The sequence below is a fragment of the Hemiscyllium ocellatum genome, chromosome 17 (genome assembly GCF_020745735.1).
Source record: "Hemiscyllium ocellatum isolate sHemOce1 chromosome 17, sHemOce1.pat.X.cur, whole genome shotgun sequence".
Taxonomy (NCBI): domain Eukaryota; kingdom Metazoa; phylum Chordata; class Chondrichthyes; order Orectolobiformes; family Hemiscylliidae; genus Hemiscyllium; species Hemiscyllium ocellatum.
The window spans coordinates 31,048,697-31,068,004 of record NC_083417.1 but is presented as its reverse complement, the minus strand read 5'-3'; the positions used below and the strand labels follow the sequence as shown (position 1 = coordinate 31,068,004).

The 19,308-nt window shown below is 41.3% G+C and overlaps 1 protein-coding gene across 1 annotated transcript in view; it reads right to left on the bottom strand.

Annotated features, from left to right (window-relative positions):
* Positions 1-19,308, bottom strand: part of cpne7 (copine VII) — a 140,779-nt gene that overhangs the window by 2,736 nt on the left and 118,735 nt on the right. The window contains exons 11-14 of the mRNA XM_060838336.1: positions 15,945-15,999; positions 7,355-7,406; positions 5,403-5,536; positions 3,752-3,988 (exon numbers count right to left, since the gene is read on the bottom strand). Coding sequence (XP_060694319.1) covers positions 3,752-3,988; positions 5,403-5,536; positions 7,355-7,406; positions 15,945-15,999 — 478 coding nt within the window. The remainder of the gene's footprint in view (positions 1-3,751; positions 3,989-5,402; positions 5,537-7,354; positions 7,407-15,944; positions 16,000-19,308) is intronic.

Genomic DNA, 19,308 nt, shown 5'->3' with positions numbered 1-19,308 from the left:
TGCAAGGATAGGTGGGCTGGATGAAATACGACTTGGTGATGCTTCTGGGTTGCAGACAGTGAGACTCTGTCCAAGTGCCTTTAAATATGAGGCCTGAATGGTGCTGGTGCCAATCAGAACATGCTGCTCATAGAATCTGACGTCTTACATTAGTAGACGTATATAATTAATTGATAAGAATGCAATTTGGATGGAGAAAATCTACCCCCTTCAGGCTAGCCATGGCACACCTGAGAAGAGAGAATTCCATCCAAATTGGGCCAATGTTTAGCTGTTTAGGGTCATGCCTTGCACAAAGAAAGATTGTTGTAGTTGTTGGAGGTCAGTCAGCTCAGCCCCAGGTAATCTCTGCAAGACTTTTGCAGGATAATGTTAATGTCCTAGATCCAACCATCTCCAGCTGCTTCAACAATGACCCTCCTACTATCGTAAGGTCTGAAGTGGGGATGTTACTAAAGCAGTCCCTGCCCAAAAGCAGCAAGACCTAAGCAATATTGAGGTGGGGGGGGTGACAATTGGCAAGTGACATTCACACCATGCAAGTGCCAGACAATCTCCAACAAGAGAGAATTTAGTCATCACCCCTTGAAATTCAATGGAATTCCCACTGTTGGGTCCTCCGTTATCAACATCGTGTGGGTGAGGGCGGGGGTCACTATTGACCATAACATGAATTGGATTAGCCCTACAAAATACTTCTGCCCCTTCCTCTCGTCCACGAGTCCTGAGTTCAGGTCCTACCAACTCCACAGGAATATAATAACAACCCTGAACAGGTTGGTTATAACAAATACCTACAAATACTGTGGCTGCAAGAACAGTCCAGAGGCTAGAAATCCTACATTGAGTAAGCCTCCTCCGACTCACAAAAACCAGTCCACTATTTAAAATTCACTAATAAGAGTGTGATGGAACACTCCCAACTTACATGGATGATTGCAACCCCGATAACATAGAGACATGGAATCGTGCAGCATGGAAACAGACCCTTAGGTCAACTAGTCCATGCCAATCATGTTCCCAAAGTAAGCTAGTCCCATCTGCCTGCATTTGGCCCATATCCCTCCAAACCTTTCCTATTCCTCATTCAAATATCTTTTAAGTGTTGTTACTGAACCTGCATCCATCACTTCCACTGGCAGTTTATTCCACACACAAAACCACTCTGCTCCTCATGTCCCTTTTAAGTCGTTCTCCTCTCACCCTCAAATATGCCCCCAAATTTTGAACACTCCCAACCTCGGGAAAAGACCCTTGCTATTCACCCTATCTATGCCCCTCATGATTTCATAAAGCTGTATAAGGTCAACACTCAACCTCCCACTCTCCAGTGAAAAACGTCCCAGCCTATCCAGTCTACTTTTGTAACTTGAACCCTGGCAAAATGATGGTGGATCTTTACTGAACCCTTTCCAGTTCAATAATATATTCGCTATAGCACGGCAACCAGAACTGCAGTGTATTCCAGAAGAGGCCTCACCGATGTTCTGTACAACCTCAACATGACGTCCCAACTCTTATATTCAAAAGGTCTGAGCAATGAAGGAAAGCGTGCTACATGCCTTGTTAACCACCCCATCTACTTGTGATGCAAAGTTTGAAGAATTATGTACCTGAACCTGTAAGTCTCTCTGTTTTACAAGGTAAATGTGAGGACTGCAGATGCTAGAAGCCAGAGTTTAGATCAGAGTGGTGCTGGAAAGGCACAGCAGGTCCGAGGAGCAGGACCTGCTGTACTTTTCCAGCACCGCTCTAATCTCTGTTCTACAACACTACCCAGGCCCTATCATTAATTGTGTAAGTCCTGCCCTTTTTTAGAAATGAAAATACAATACTTTGCATTTATCCAAATTAAACACCAACTTCTACTCCTCAGCCCACTGAATGAATTGATTGTGATCTCTTTGTTATCTTAGATAACCTTCTTTTAGTGTCATCCGCAATGCCTCCTATATTCTCATCCAAATCATTTCAATAAATGACAAACAGAAATGGAGCCAATACTGATCCCTGTGGAACACCAGTGGTCACAGGTCCTCAGTCTGAAAAACATCCCTCCACCGCCATCCTATTCTCCTGCTGCTATTTTGTATCCAATTGGTAATGTCACCCTGAATCCCATATGATATAACGTTTGTGATTAGTACTCAGGAAACTTAACACTATCCAAGACAAAGCAACCTGCTTGAATGATACTGCATCCACAAAACATTCACTCCCTCCACTACTGACACACAATAGCAACAGTGTGCATCATGTACAAAATGCATAACAGTGATTCAACAAGGATCTTCCAAACCTATGTCTACTACCATCTAGAACGACAAAAGCAGCAGATACATAGGAATACCACCACCTGCAAGTTCCCTCCAAGCCATTCACTATCTTGACTTGGAAATATATCATTGTTCTCTCAGTGTCAATGGGTCAGAATCATGCAACATCCTCCCTAATGGCATTGTGGTGTATCTACACCAAATGGACTACAGCAGGTCAAGAAGACAGCTCACCACCATCTTCTCAGAGGCAAGTGAGAACGGGTAATAATTGCTGGCCTCACTGGTTATATCCCATGAAAGATTAAAGAAAATTTATGATCTCTGGATTTCTTGTGATTTTGAATAAAATGCATTATTGCATCAATCCCATCAATCTCTCATTATTTTATAAACTTGGATAATATTCCCAGCCAAACATTTTCCAATAAAGTTACATTTAGTTTCCTAGATCAATGCTGAGATCCAGAGCCATCTTTACCATCCCTTTCTAAATGATTTCTTCTGTCATCTTTGTTTTTTATTTGTTGCTTTGTTGGATTTCCTTTCTCTGCAATTAATACAGATTTAATGATAAATTTGCAAATGAGGATATTGGATATTACACTGACTGAATGCAGATAAATTGCTTTCAGAATTATTAATATTGAAAACAATAGAGAGAATATGTCAAATGTGAGACTTAGCATGACATTCAGTACTACAGTGTTTGTTTTTTTCTTTAATCTGGCTAATTAGAGTCCACTGCATGTTTTGATTAATAGCCATTTTCATTGGACACATAATCCAAGCACTTTTATTAGCGCAGCATGATTCATGGGAACTTTGATTTTCTTGTGTCTAAACAAATGCCTTGAGTAAGTCACTGCAAAAAAGGAATCTTCTTCCTTGCAACTCAAAAGATCTGCTTAGTCCTTTGTTCTTACATTCTGTCACCTTCAAAGTGGTTGGATGAATGTTAAACAGAATTTTTAGAATTAGTAAAGTAACTACAGTGTCTCACTTTAGCCTTAATCTCTCATGCTCTGAATTAGAAAATGTGATCATTGTCAAGAAAGGTGAGTGCTATCAACAGAAAGAAGTCAGTTTATCTAATAATGAGCAGCTCCAGCAGAGAACAGGAAGATCATAGAAAGAGCTAGTAGCATCTCACAGTATTCTATATGGAGAGCAGGGTGAAATTGACACAAGGCAAAATTTTGAACAATTGCTCTAAAGTAATACTCAAAATCTGTGTAGAGAAGACTACATTGTTTAAAAAGCATTGTCTTAACAAAAACTCATTAGTTAATGATGATGTGAAGAAGCCAGAAAGAGAAATGTTATACTTGGTATTCATCTCTAGCCTACAGCGTAAATATAAAGATGCATAGAATTTATTGTGAAGGTTCAGCAACTTACTCCAAAGGTATCACTCTAAAAGAAGGTATGCATTATAATAAGAAGCAAAATTCAAAAATTACTTTAATTCTTACATTTTTAAATTCACGGAAGGGGACAAACTGAACAATATCTCGTAACACAGGTTCCCCTTTTGGAGATCGTAAAACCCCATCGTCACCATCCAGTATTTGCATATCTGTAAAATCTGCATTGCCGACACCAACAATGATGATGGACATTGGCAGGTATGATGCTCGGACTATTGCCTCCCTTGTATCTGCCATGTCAGTGACAACACCATCTGTTAGAATCAGCAGGATAAAGTATTGCTGGAAAGACAAAAACAAGGAACAATCAAAACTGAAACATTCCCATGTAAAAACCTTAAAGCAAGTACCATCATGTTACTTTACTAGTTTTCCATCAGTAGTATTGCATGCAGAATTACTAAACTCCTTAATTGTCAGAATTATCTCAAAAATTACAGAGGTTAACTTCTGATTGGGAATGGCTGAATCAGCTACCATTGGGTGCCTCTCCTCAAGTAACCATCAGTTCTCAATGTCTCCAACCTTCTCTGCCATTTAATAAGATCATGACCTTATCGCCATTTTCCTCCAAATCCTGAGATTTCTCTCTTCCCTTTGATCGTGAGCTAAGACATTGAACATCCATAGGCTAATCATTCACAGCAACTTCACAGCCAAATTCAATCCTTCATTCATGCAACAAATGTCCAAGGGCAACTTTCAGCAGAAACTATGGGAGGTGGCTACTAATTGCAGGAATCCTAGAAGATTTATGTTGTTCCAGGCCAAGGAACATTGAAATCCCTTCACCCTATCAAAGCTGAGATCAGTAATACAGCATGTGTCAAGGCCTCCTGATTGAAAGTAAAATCCTGCAGGTGCTGGAAATGGGAATTAAAACAAAGCTGGAGAAATTCAGCATGTCGGGCAGCATCTGTGAAGAGACAGATTTAACTTTCTGATCAGCTTTTATCAGAAGCAAACAGAAATAGAAATGTGAATGATTGAAATCCAGTGCAAGAGGGGACAGGATGAACAAAGGAAAATATCCGAGATGGAATAGAAGCTAAGGGAGATGAAATAGCGAAGAATTTCAAAATGCAACAATCAAAATGAGTTGTAATGAATATAGTGAATAAACAAATAAGGTATGAATTGTTATACAAAACCATCCAAATGTAACGTGAAGGGATAAATGAAGAAACAAGACAAAGACCAGCTCAGCAAAGGATGGGGAACTCAATATAGAATGCCAAGTTCAAAGGCAAGGTGTCATTCCTTCAGCTTGTGTGAGCTTCATTTGAGTCCTGTAGGAAACCATGGGAAGAAAGCTCAGCAAGGAAATATTGTAGGGAATTGAAATTATAAGCAACTGGAACCTAGAGGTCATGCCTGTGGACAGAACAGATATGCACCACAAAACAGTCACCCTGTCAGCCTTTGATCTCCTCTGCATTGAGGAAACCACATAAAACATTGCCCAAGCAACTAAGATTTTCCTGCCTTTTCACTCTTATTTCGTGATTGACAAGGCTCCTTAGCATATGGATATTGTGCACTATTTGACCAGTCTAGTTAAATAGCCTTAACTAATATATCGGTCTGCTCATGTGTCCCAGCAACATCAGATAGGGAAGATCGAGGGATGAAAAGATTATGGCTAGCTGCATTCTTTATGTGTTTCTGAGAATTTCTTTAAGTAAGGTGTACGTACAGATGCTTCTTTTGTTTTCTCCTCCTCGGCAGCCACTTTAGCCACTTTCCCTATAATAGGTGACACATTGGTTGGGCCATAGAGCTGAATTTTGGGTAGACAGCTCTGATATGATTCAACAACTCCCTGTATTCCTTTAACAAAAAAAAACATAATTCAATTAAATATTGGTTTTATAGTTATACAATGCAATAAAGCATTAGAAACAATGAGCATTATACACAAAACGGCGATTTATACCAATCCTTCAGCAGCAAAAGCTAGCACATCCCATAAAATCAAACAGGTTCATTGTTAATTGTGCTAATGCTGGACCATGTTTGTGTCTGTGTTTATGGGATAGACGGGGGGAAGCTGGAAGAACATCGCAATCCAGGCAGCATCAGGAGCTGAAGTAGTCGACATTTTGGGTGTAACCCGTCTTCGGGACTGGGGGTGGGTGTCGGGGAAGCTACAGATAAAGGGGAGGCAGGGGCAGGGTGGTGAGGTGGGATAGGTGAAGACAGGTTGAGGGTACAACCTGGTTGGTTAATGGGAGGAATGAATCCGGTTGGTGGCACAGAGGAGAAGGGATGGGGAGGGAAGTCATTTGAAATTGGAGACCTCAGTGTTGAGTCCTCTGGGCTGTAGACGGAAGATGAGGTGTTGCTCCTCCAAGTCGTGGTGTGGTTCATTTTGGCAATGGAGGAGGGCAATGATGGTCATGTCAGAAAGGGGGTGGGAAGGGGAATTGAAATGGGCGGTGACTGGAAGGTCCAGTCGGCCTCTGCAGACCCAGCTGAGATGCTCAGTGAACTGTTCCCTAAGTTTACATTTGGTCTCCCCGATGTAGAGAAGACCACATTGGGAGCACCTGATGCAGTAAACTAAGTTGGAAGAGAGGCAGGTGAACCTCTGTCTCACCTGGAAGGACTGTTTGGTGCCCTGGATGGTGGTGAGGGGAGTTGAGCATTGGCATGTTTTGCATCTTTTCAGGATGCAGGGGAAGGTACCTGGGTGTTTTGGGGGTGATCGGTGGGCAGAGTGGTGCAAACCAAGGACTGTCGAAGGGAATGATCAGGACATGAGGGACTCTGTCTTTATTGCGTTGGGTGGGTTAGAGCAGTGGAACATGGCATGGAGGTGGTGTGGCGGAGGGCTGACTGGAAATGGAGGAAGGAAAAGCACGTTGTTCAAAATAGGTGGACATCTAGGATGCTTGGGAGTGTAATGTCTCCTCATCCGAGCAGATGCGGCTGAGGCAGAGGAATTGGGAGAATGGTTTGGAGTTCTTGCAGGATACTGGGTGGGAGGAGATGTAGTCCAGGTAATTATGAGAGTCTGTAGGTTTGTAGCAGATGTTCGTCTGGAGACTGTCACCAGAGATGGAAATGGTGAGCTCAAGAAAGGGGAGGGAGGTACTGGGGGCTGGGGAACTGAAAGTTGCTGAAGAGATGGAGGGAGTGGTTGGTGTCACAGATGTAGGTGGGAAGTGCCTGAACTAAGGGAGAGAGGATGGAGTAGGATGAGATGAGTTTGGTGGTGCAGGAGCATGCCCACTCTTATAGGTCAGCCAGGGTAGTTGGCTTGTGGATTACGGTGAGTAGGTAGAACCAGGCAGTACATGGCGGGGGGACTACAAGTTTGGAGGCAGTGGAGAGGAGATTATCAGAGGCAATGAGGGCACTGACAGTGCATTCGATTTTGGCCTGATGGGTCACGGGCAAGGGGGTAGCATTCAAGTGCTTCTAAACAAACTGCATTCTCAACGCATTAAGGTATGATTTCAGAAATCACTGGTCTTCTTTCAGCGAGAGGTCCTCCTTAGGAAGGCTCACAGGATAGGACTCTAAAAACAGTTTGAGATCTGACTCCATTCATACTGCATTGCTGTGAATCTTAAATTATATAATAGGGCAACAAATAAGAAAGCAAATTACACATTTTATTGAAAGCAACTGGTTTCAGCTTACCTTCACATTCGTCATTTTCTGAATTGAAGTTAATTGCAAAATTATGAGAAACCTGTAAAAGAAAGTAATCCAGTGAAATGGAATTAGTTATATTCATAAGGAGACCATATTCTATTACCTTAGCTGATCTAAGCTATATGACCTACATGACATGACCTATTCATTCTCCATTGGAAAAGAGACTCTGAAGATGACTCACATTGAGTTTGCAATTATAACAGATAATGAATCCAATGTGAAGTATCCCTTTCATACTCACAGCAGAGAAATTCACATTGATCGCAGCATAATCAGGTAACATCTCCCTAAGGTTAAATTTAATTTTCTTTCCAATTTTGAAGCTCACTTCTCCATTGTTTGTGTTAGTGAATTCTAATTATTTATAAAATGAACAATAGATAACACATTCTATTGGTATACTGCCAACAATGTTAATGCAGGGGAAATATCAATGATATTTAATCATATTGTTTTTGAGAACAATCTATTAATTTGGTAATACACAAACTTGACTATTGCTGAAGAAAGGGACAGGCTTTCAAAGGTTTTTGTCCTTTTACTCCTCAGGGCAGAATTGCAAGGATTTTGTTTCATTTATTTGTTCATGGAATGTGTGAACCACTGGCTAGGCCAACATTTATTGCCAATCCCCAGTTGCCCCAGAGAACACTGAAGTTCTTGAACAGTGGAATGTAACAACACCAACAATATTGTATGGAAGCAAGTTCAGCGATGTAGTTCAAGTCAGGCTGGTGTGTGGCCAGCAGGGAACTTGCAATGTGGTGGTGTTCTTATGCAATTGCTGCATTTGTCCTTCTAGATGTTAACGGGTGTTGTGTTGGAAGGAATGGTTGCAAGAGCCTTGCTGAATTTCTGCTGTGTATCTTGTAGATGGTACGCATTGCTGTCATGAGGCTTCAGTGATGGAGGGAGTGAAGGCTGAAGGTGGTGAATACCAAACCTCAAAAGGAACAACAATTCATACTGCATGGGAAGGGGATATTGATTGGTTAACAAAGAGAATGCACAAAGGAACAGTTCACTGGCAAGGAACAGCTCATTATTTAAATTCAAACCAGTAAAGTCAACTCTGATTGGTCAAATGCACCAGGAAATGGTTGTTCCCTCAAGCTTTTGTTTAGTTGAGAAAAGTGAAATGCATGGAGATGTTCTTCTTGTATGCAAAGGACAGGTGTATAAAAAAGATAAATTTTGTGTGACATGTAAATATTAATCTAAAACAGCTTGAAATTAGTGATGAAACTTTTATAAAGCCAAAGAGATTGTGGCAACTAGTTAAAGAAATAGCAAGTAAGTAAAGAATGTTTTGCTTGACTTGAGTTCACAGTCAGAGATTTATGGAATCCCACAGTTTTGTGTGTCATTTTAGAAAAAGTCTGAGGTCCCTATCAGCAATCAGGACAGTGAAAAGGGGCAAGAAAGGGTAAAATTTGACAGAAAGCCAGCAACAAAACCATCTGAATGCGGTCCAGCAGAAAGGCACACTGCTGCGGCCCCACTGGAGAACGTATAAAAACCTACTCCACATGGAGGAAGCTGGCAGGAGCGCTCAGTGCCAACTCTTTCACTGCAGAAGTGTAGGCACACAATCTGGATATTGGGTGAATGGTGCTAATTCTGCTCAGGGCTGTGAAGGCAGTGTGCTGTGGCAGTTCACAAAGCAACAGTGGTGTTATCTATGCATCTTGGGAAAGATGCTTGGATGGCCCCATCCTGCTGTTGCCTTGTTGCTTTGCCAAGTTGGATGAATTCCCAAGCTTTGCAGAAAGAAATGCCTGATGATGCATTTGCAAACTGCACTCTGCATCATGTTATACAGATCTTATCAGTGCCTGAAATGAGACAATGTAATAAAACTATCTAGCCATGGCGAGGCACAGGAATGGGCAGATGTGGCTGCAGATCACAAGCATGACTGCTGAGGACCCTCAATTGCCTCCTTGATCAAATGAATTCTTTTTCTGTTCCTCTCTAAACTCATCGCCATCCTGACTTGGAAACACACTGCCAATCATTCACTGTAATTGGGCCAAAATCTGTAATTCCCTCCCTAACAATATCTACACCAAAAGGGCGACAGCGGTTCAGGAAGGCAGCTCACCAGAACATGCTCAAGAGGAATTCAGGTGCAAAGATCTTTAAAGTGTCAAAAACAGGTGTAGAAAATAATCAAGAAAGGTGTTGGAGTGCTGGCCATTATACTGAGAAGACTGGAGGTTAAGGATGCAGAAGTTTGGCTGCTGTTAATCAAAACCCTAGTTAGATCCCCCTTGGAATACTGTGAACAAGTCTGGGCACCAAACCTAGGGAAGGATATATTGGCTTTGGAGGGAGTACAATGTAGGTTTACAAGAATGATACCTGGACATCAGGGGTTAAATTGTGAGGGGATATTATACAAATTAGGCCTGTTTTCTCTCTAATTTAGAAGGTTAAGGGATGATCTGATTGAATCTTTGAGATAGTAACAGGAAAAAAACAGTGTACAGAGGAACCTTGATTATCCAAATATCGGATTATCTGGCAAGATTGTCCCGACGCTGGGCTAAACTATATTATCCAGCATTCAATTATCCGAACAAAATACTCCCTGCCCGTGTCCTTCGGGTAATCGAGGTTCCTCTGTAAATAAATTGTTTCCATTAGTTAGGGTTTCTAGGCCAGTCTGAGAATTAGGGCCAGCCTATTTAGGCAAGATGTGGAGAAATATTTCTAAACACAGTGTTAGGTGTTTGGAATTCTTCCATAAATGGCAGTGGATGCCAGATAAGTTAATTTTAAATCTGAGGTAGATACATTTTTGTTGAGCAAAAGTATTAAGGAATATGGGCCAAAGGCGTGATTATGGAGTCAAGTCAGAAATCAGTCATAATATCGCTGAATGATGGAATTTGCTTGAGGGACTGAATGGCTGACTCCTGATCTTGTGTTCCTAATTTGGGCTGGACAGCAAAGATTGGTCAGGCCAATGAAGTCTGCGTTGCCTGAGTAAGTAAAAACAGAATCTTTTGTTGTACGGTTCCCCACTAAGTCTTCCTGGGGCATGTGTGCACATACTTTTGGAAAGAGAGTGACTATCTTTCTCAAATGCTGTCTCACTGTCCTTTAGCCTTGGTTTTTCCGCTCCTCTTTTCCCATGATCATGACATGCAAAAAATGTGCCGACTAGAAATCAGATTAGTGCATTAAATATTAGAGGAAACAATTCAAAATATTCAACACATTTTCAACATTGAATTGGCTTAACTAGAGAAATCAAGGATATAATTTACTAGACATTAAAGTAGTCACAACAGTTTGGCAGTTACTATATCTGATATTGTTCTTCAAGAAAGGATTTCAAAGGAACAGAGATCCTGATATCAGTTGTTAGGAAAATGTTGGGAGTCTATTACTAAGGAAATTTTCCTATGTATTTTTGGAAATCATTATAAATTTAAAAGTCAATAAGGTTTTACAAAAGGGAAACCTTGTTACGCAATTTTTAAAGAGTCTTTTGAAGATGTAACCAAAATATAGATGGCGGAGGACAAGTAGATGTATTCTACTTAGATTTCCAAAAAGGAATTGGTACAAACATTTCACACATAAGAGAAAGCATCCAGTAGCTGTGGATGGGTTATTAATATGGATAGATGATTGGTTAACAGACAGGACACAAAAATTTGGGATAAATGGCGCACTTTCAAATTGGCAGGCCCGAGTTTGTGAAATGGCACACGGACCAGTGCTGGAATCTACCAACAGTCTATATTAATTACCAAGGTAAGAGACAGAGAGTAACATATCTAAATTTGCTAATGGGAATGAAAGCTGTGAGGAAGGCACAATGAGGCTGTGATGAGATGCTCTCGGATTACATGAGTAAGCAACAAGGTGCCAGATGGAATATAATGTCAGAGTTATCTACTTTGATAATTAAGAATAGAACAGTAGAATACTATTTTTATAAAGGTACAAAACTTGTAAAAATGTTGCTGTTCAGAGGCACTTGTGGAAAGTTGTACAAGGGACTGTAGCATGTAAGCACAGCAAGTAATTAGGAAGGTAATTGGCATGTTTGCTCTTAATGGATCATGATTTTAATGCATCATCAATCAGACTATAGTTGTTTAAGGGTTTGGTGATGACAAAAGTACCATATACAGTTTCAGTCTCCATTTCTACAACATCAAATACTTAACTTAGAAATGACACAAGTTTCACTAGATTGGTCCCACTGGTAACAGTTGTCCCATGATGAAAGGCTAAACTGGGCTTATCCAGACTCGAATTTCAAGGAATGAGAGCTGATCTCATTGAAGCATATTCTAAGCAAGGGGAATAAGTAATCCCTATCCATTTTATCATGCTCTTCGTAATTTTATATATTGCAGCTTCCTCTATTTTAAAGGAAACAAATTCGAACCAATCCAATCCTTTCTCATAACTCAAACTCTCCAATCCAAATAACATTCTCATATGTCTCCTCCGTAGCTTCTCAAGTGCAATCACACCTTCCCTCTGGTGTGATGACAAGAACTGCATCTAGTACTACTCTAGCTGTTGCTTAAACCTACATTTTATGTAGTCCCAGTATGTCCATCCAGCTCGTCTATTTTATCTCTGGTATAATGGGATACTTGAGCTGAAAAGTGGCAATGAACATTCGTACCATACAAATGCCAGGCAAAGACCATGACCAATAACAGATAATCTAACCACCATCCCTTGACTTTCAATGGCATTGCCATCATTGAATCCACAATCAACATCCTGGAGGTTACTATTGACCACAAACTCAACTGAGCTAATCACATAAATACAGTGGCTAATATAGCAGGTCAGAGGCCAGCAAGTAAGTCTTCTCTGGACTCCCCAAAAGCAAGGCCATCATCTATAAGACACAAGTCAGGAGTGTGTTGGAATACTCCCCATTTGCTTGGATGAGTGCAGCTCCAACAATACTCAAGAAGTTTGACTTCACCCAAGTCAAAGCAGCCTGCTTGATTGGGATCCCATCGATAACCATCCACTCCCTCTACCACTGATGCGCAGTAGCAGCAATGTGTACTATTTACAAAATGCATTGCAGAAACTCAAGAAATCTCCTGAGACAACACATTCCAAAGCTACGACAGATTCCATTGAGACGGAGAAGGAGCAGATACATGGGAACACCAGCACCTGAAAGTTCCCTCCAAGCACTCATGAGGTTGACTTGAAAATATATCTTGTTCCTTCACTTTTGCTGGGACAAAATCCTGGAATTCCCTCCCTAATTGTGGGTCTTGCTACACCACTTGAACTGCAGTGGTTTAAGAAAGCACTCCCCAACACCTTTACAAGGGCAATTAGGGATGGGCAATAAACGCTGGTCAAGCCAGCGATGACTATATCTTATGAGTAAATTAAAAGAAAAATTCTTCAAACAGCTTGAAAAGGTAGGCACTGATGGTGTTTTCCCAGGCTGTAAAAACCAGGGCACTGTCTCAGGATAAGAAGTCAATCAGGGCAGAGCAGTGGATGTGATCTGTATGGACTTCAATAAGGCATTCATCAAGGTTCCCCATGGGAGACTGATTAGCAAGGTTAGATCTCATGGAATACAGGGAGAACTAGCCATTTGGATACAGAACTGGCTCAAAGGTAGAAGACAGAGGGTGGTGGTGGAGGGTTGTTTTTCAGATGGGCCAATAGGCTGAGAAGTGGCAGATGGAGTTAATTCAGATAAATGTGAGGGACTGCATTTTGGGAAAGCAAATCTTAGCAGGACTTATACACTTAATGTTAAGGTCCTAGGGAGTGTTGCTGAACAAGAGACCTTGGAGTGCAGGTTCATAGCTCCTTGAAAGTGGAATCGCAGGTAGATAGGATAGTGAAGAAGGTGGTTGGTATGCTTTCCTTTATTGGTCAGAGTATTGAGTACAGGAGTTGGGAGGTCATGTTGCGGCTGTACAGGACATTGGTTAGGCCACTGTTGGAATATTGCGTGCAATTCTGGTCTCCTTCCTATTGAAAAGATGTTATGAAACTTGAAAGGGTTCAGGAAAGATTTACATAGATGTTGCCAGGGTTGGAGGATTTGAGTTATAGGGAGAGGCTGAATAGGCTAGGGCTGTTTTCCCTGGAGTGTCGGAGGCTGAGGGGCGACCGTATAGAGGTTTTAAATATTATGAGGGACATGGATAGGATAAATAAACAAAGTCTTTTCCCTGGGGTCAAGGAGTCCAGAACTAGAGGGCATAGGTTTAGGGTGAGAGGGGAAAGATATAAAAGAGACCTAAGGGGTAACTATTTCATGCAGAGGGTGGTACGTGTATGGAATGAGCTGCCAGAGGATGTGATGGAGGCTGGTACAATTGTAACATTGAAGAGGTATTTGGATGGATATATGAATAGGAAGGGTTTGGAGGGATATGGGCCGGGTGCTGGCAGGTGGGACTAGATTGGGTTGGGATATCTGGTTGGCATGGGCAGATTGAACCAAAGGATCTGTTTCCATGCTGTACATCTCTATGACTCTATGACTGTATTTAAGACTGAGATGAGGAGAGATTTCTTCTCCACCAGACGTGAATTTTTAGAATCCCCTTCCCAGCGGAAGGGGCCAGTTAGCTCAGTTGCCTGGATGGCTAATGTGTGATTCAGAATAATGCTAACAACACATTCCCATTCCAACTGACGTAATCTTGGGACCTGTCTCTTTACCCATCCTGTGTTTAAGGCAAAGTGGTGCCCGTCACGCTGTACAACAAATTATTCCTCTTTAATGGAAAGTGATGCCGATTGTCTCTTTGAGACAACCCAGATGGTATGGATTCTCCATCACTGAATATATTTAATGCTGAGTTAAATTGAGGAAGGTAAAGGAGCAGGCAGGAGAATGATGCCAAACTGGAAAGTCAGCCATGATTAAGTTAAATTGCAGAGCAGGCTCAAAAGACTGTCTGCTTTTGACCTGTTCTTATCTCTTAGTTTTATTTTAGTTTAATGATTTGATTCAAACTTTGCCTTATCTCGTATTAATCTGTCTGGAGAAATTGAAGAAAAATGTATGCGCGAAAAGCACAGAGATCTGGTACACATTTTTGCAACCTTGGATTAGATTAGATTAGATTAGACTTACAGTGTGGAAACAGGCCCTTCGGCCCAACAAGTCCACACCGACCCGCCGAAGCGAAACCCACCCATACCCCTACATTACCCCTTACCTAACACTACGGGCAATTTAGCATGGCCAATTCAGCTGACCCGCACATCTTTGGACTGTGGGAGGAAACCGGAGCACCCGGAGGAAACCCACGCAGACACGGGGAGAACGTGCAAACTCCACACAGTCAGTCGCCTGAGTCGGGAATTGAACCCGGGTCTTCAGGCGCTGTGAGGCAGCAGTGCTAACCACTGTGCCACCGTGCCACCCATTGTACAATGTATTTAAAGTGAAATGTGAGCAGACTCTGAAGAAGGAAGGTTGTTTAGACCCCTTACAGGAGCAGTAATCATTAGAGAACCCCAAAAACACATCTCCAACAGACAATAAATGAATACAAATCATTTATTCCCTCCATGCCCCTATCAACAATGCACTTATTTAAATACATGTATGTTCAGAAATAAAACATATGAAAGTCTAATTCCAAACAATTCTGCTAAAACCATAGCTCACAAGATTCATATCAGACAATGACTCATTGGGTATTCAGTAGAAGTGACATTTTCTACTTACATTTTCAGTCCATCTGAAAATCAAGTTACGGGAATTAAACATAGAAATTGTTTTCTGGGCAGTATGTAGGCAATAAGGCAGAAAGGATCAAATTAAAGTTTTTAAACATGAAGTGGAAATGGAAGCTACACAAACAGATTTCTTATCTGCCATGACATTTTTAAAATTTAAGCAATAATAGATTTACCTTCATAAGAAGTCTGCTTGGAAAATAAAAGACGTGTCTATACATTTACTTTATTGTTTGTAAAGAAATCAGGATGAAAAATGTACAGGGTGATGGCAGTCATGAACAAACAGTACATTAAATGCATTTTCCTGGAACATAAAGAAGAATGATCAAAATCTCAAAGGAATATATAAATAAATTATTCAAGACATGCACTTATGTGGTAATTTAATGATCTTAACTCATTACAGTTTCACCAAAATCTGACAAACAAAATTAAATGCAAAATATTACATAAAGTAGAGGGTGACATTTTCTTCCAATGTTTCTCTAGAAGGTCATTTCCAACAGCAGTCTTGGAGTGAGAAAAAGGAGAAAGAGACACACAGAACAGACTGTGCTACAGCTTAGGATACAACAGATTTGAATTGTAAGAATGCATGCAAATCAACTGTGGAGATGGGCAGAGAGCAGGTGGTGGGCAACATAAATGGAAAATTGCTGAATAGAAGCAAGTCATCTTTCACTGAGAACCTGGCACAAACCTTGGCAAAAGGAAAATTGAGATTTATATAAAGAGGAACATAGACACAAAAAAAATGGAAGAAAAGAAACTGAAACAGCAATAGCACACTGAGTAACCTGACTCCATGAGACATCAATGTTTCTAAACAGCAGCAAATATTACTCACCACATAGTTGGGGGGAATTCTTGCTCCAAATCCTAAGGCAGAAAACTTCTTATCACTAAAAGATTTAAATGTATATATTGTATCAGTAGGAAAGAGAGGGTTATCAAATTAAATTTAATTTCACCAAAGACCTTGACAATTGGAAGAAAACTGTTGGTTTAGCATCAAGACCGGCAAATCCTTGCATTTGTCTTCTTGTTCAGCTGAACATCAATTTAACTATGAGCAAGTTTCTGGTGAGGACGCATTGGTTTCAGTTAAATTGTCACACACTGTCAATAGAAGGAGATCATTTTAAATGCTTGGTCTTATTCGGATATTACCTCTTGGTCGGAAGCAAGGATGAAAATTCAGATCCTCAGCCACTTGTCCATTCTCCAGGTTCCACAGAAAGCAAAGTCAAAATCTTTAGTTAAAACACGTGTTCTGTTTCCAATCATGTCCTGACTGGAATTCATCTGATGGAAAACCAGCAGCAAGTTTCCTGCTCAAAATTGTGATTTGGGTGATATTACCAGGCTTGAAGTTACATCTTTATAAATAGCCCATAGTGGAAGAACAATTTAAAATCAAAAATGTTGGAATTCAGGCAAGATCAAATGGCAAGTTATCTGGTCGGATTTAACTTCTAATGGTCGGGTGGATACGGTTAAAATCAACTCCATGGATTTGACTTTTGAACATATTGGTCAATGGTCACATAACTGTGTAATATAAAACAAATGAAGTACCTTTCCCTTTGATTAACCATTTGTTTGAAATATTTATTTTAGATCTATAAATGATAAATTATAAGACAATAACAGTTTTTCATCACTTCCTTGAAGAATAGAAGTATTTCCAACTGGCAGTTTGAGCATTTATTTTCTCCTTTATTTTTGATCTCTCCAATCTACATACCTCCTACCACTGACGGCATGTTTACAGAACCTGCTTACAGGCCTCCAGCAACGTTTTCTTTGAAATCGCTGCCAGGAGGAATGCAGGCACACCCGAGGCATGTTGTAGTCTTCAATTCCCCTTCCTTCCTGCCGGGAGGCATTTGACATCTGCTCATTGCTTCCACACAGCAATGCTGTTGAAATCAGGAACTTCCCGTGAATCTGGGAATTAAAGTGGTTTCCAACTGTTCTGCAACACCACTCAATGTTCCAATCATCACTTCACTACAGCTTGCAGTAAGCCTTTCTGTGCCTATTGGTCCATTGTAGCAAACAACTGAGAAGTGATATTCTTGGTATTACAGTATTATTCCCACATTTATTAAATTAGTCCTTCCCAGAGCTCTGTCAATAACTCTGTTGTAACTCAAAAAACTAGGGAACATTGCACACATAGCAGCAACATGAGCTTATTGCTAAGGCTAGGTACTGGCCAATTGCTATCATGCAGTAAAATAATAAACAAAGAAACAAAATGCAGTTCATTTGGTGTGTTCATCAAGGAAAGGAAGTACAAGAGAAGTGGCACATTTTGCAGAATTTTCTTTGCTGAGATTAGGTGCGGAGGCAGACTGAAAAGTGAGAAGGCGTTGGCTTGCGAGCACGGCACATTTTCCAGCATGCTGATGTTCTTTTATACTCATTACATATTCAACTGTGGGTAAAACATTCAATTACAGTGGTAAGCAGGTGGGACCTCCTTCTGGGCTTCAACTTCTGGGAACCAGAAAACATTTCACTCTTTGAAACCCAGGACCATCACCTGCACCTAACCGCAGAAATGTCAGAACATTGCCACAGGCAGCCCCATATTTCAATGGCATTTCCCTACAGATTCCTGTACAGGCCATCCAGGAGAGATGAATATACAGTCTGTAAGGGAGGAGAACAGAATCACTGAGGCAGCCCGGTCTAAAGACTTTGTGGCAGACATCCTCATGACAACCAGAGGTGAGAATGCTTATAGTGGCTCAAGAGGATGAATGATCTCTTACATTCTATCACAACCACTCCAAAAGCTAGTGCTTCCAAATAAACCTGCTGGACTATAACCTGGTGGTGTGTAATTTTTAACTTTGTCCACCCTAGTCCAACATTGGCTCCACCACATCATACATCCCATCAGAGTAAGTGCCTCTGTCTGCTCAATGCTTCATTCCCCTGAGTGTGTGTTAGCATTGGAAGCTATTACCATTTCATGGGAATATCACACACAAAAGTGGTGCTTTAACAACACTGAACCATCTTCCACACAGAACCCCTCAACTCTTCATTTCTCCCATACCACGTTATTTTTAAAAGTAATGAACTCAGATAATCATAGCTCTGCTGGAAGACTCAGACATCTTACTGTAAGAATCAATGCAGGCACAGTGCTTGTACAGCCATGCTCATGTCTCTTCATGCTTTCACCTTTCTGCAGAAGATGAATGTACTCCACTCGTAGATGGGAGGCAGTGAGATTGGGGGAATGCCTAACATATGACCCTTGACCCCCTTCAGGGAACCAGCCACTGAGCTGACAAGGCAGCAAGGGGAATGTGCCTGTGCTGAAGGGAAGATTGGATGTGTCTAGCCACCTAGTGAAAATTTCTCCAAGCAGCTAATACCAACTGTCCATCAAGAATCAAAGCTGCAATGAAACTTTGGATATGAATGGTGCATCATGACATTAACAAATCTTTCTGTTTATCTGTGCAGCTTCCAGAACACAGAGCCAAGCTTCCCAGGTCATGCTGGGTTTTTTCCAGTCATCACAAAAGACAGTTCTGAGAAGAAGCACCTGTCATGCTCAGAGAAAGCACAATAAAGGCCTTCCTCCCCACTATCCATAAGCCCTCACAGAGCTTCCACCTCAGTGGGTCATATATCTGGAGTATGCTGGGACACACGGCACTAACATGGGCTCACAGCCACAGAAGGTCTCAGACAGGGTCCGCTGAACTTAGTACAGAAGGTGAACCTCTGGTTCCAGCCACTGATGAGGTGACAGAGATACAGAAGCAAAGTTGCCAATCTGCCACACTCAGACTGTGGCAAAGGCAGAGGAAAGTGCTCCAGTTCTGTCCAATGTTGTGTCTCTACAATATGAGCACATGGCTGCCTCCACAAATCGGATGCTGGTTGCCATAGAGAGCCAGATCAACAAGATAGTCAGCATCTGCAAGATATGCTTTGGCCCCTCACTCCTTAATGCAGGACATTCATTGAATTGGAAAAAGAGGGCCACAAGACCTCAAATCCCTAGCAAAAGTATTAACTCTTAAAGGGTGAGGGATGTGTCACTATGTACTGACAGAGAAGAGAAACAACAGACACGCACCCAGGAATTGTTTTTCAAGACCATCCCAAGGTTCCACATCATACCACTTCCATCTACCAGGCATCCAAACAGCTCCATCAATTCATGCCAAGGAGGTTGT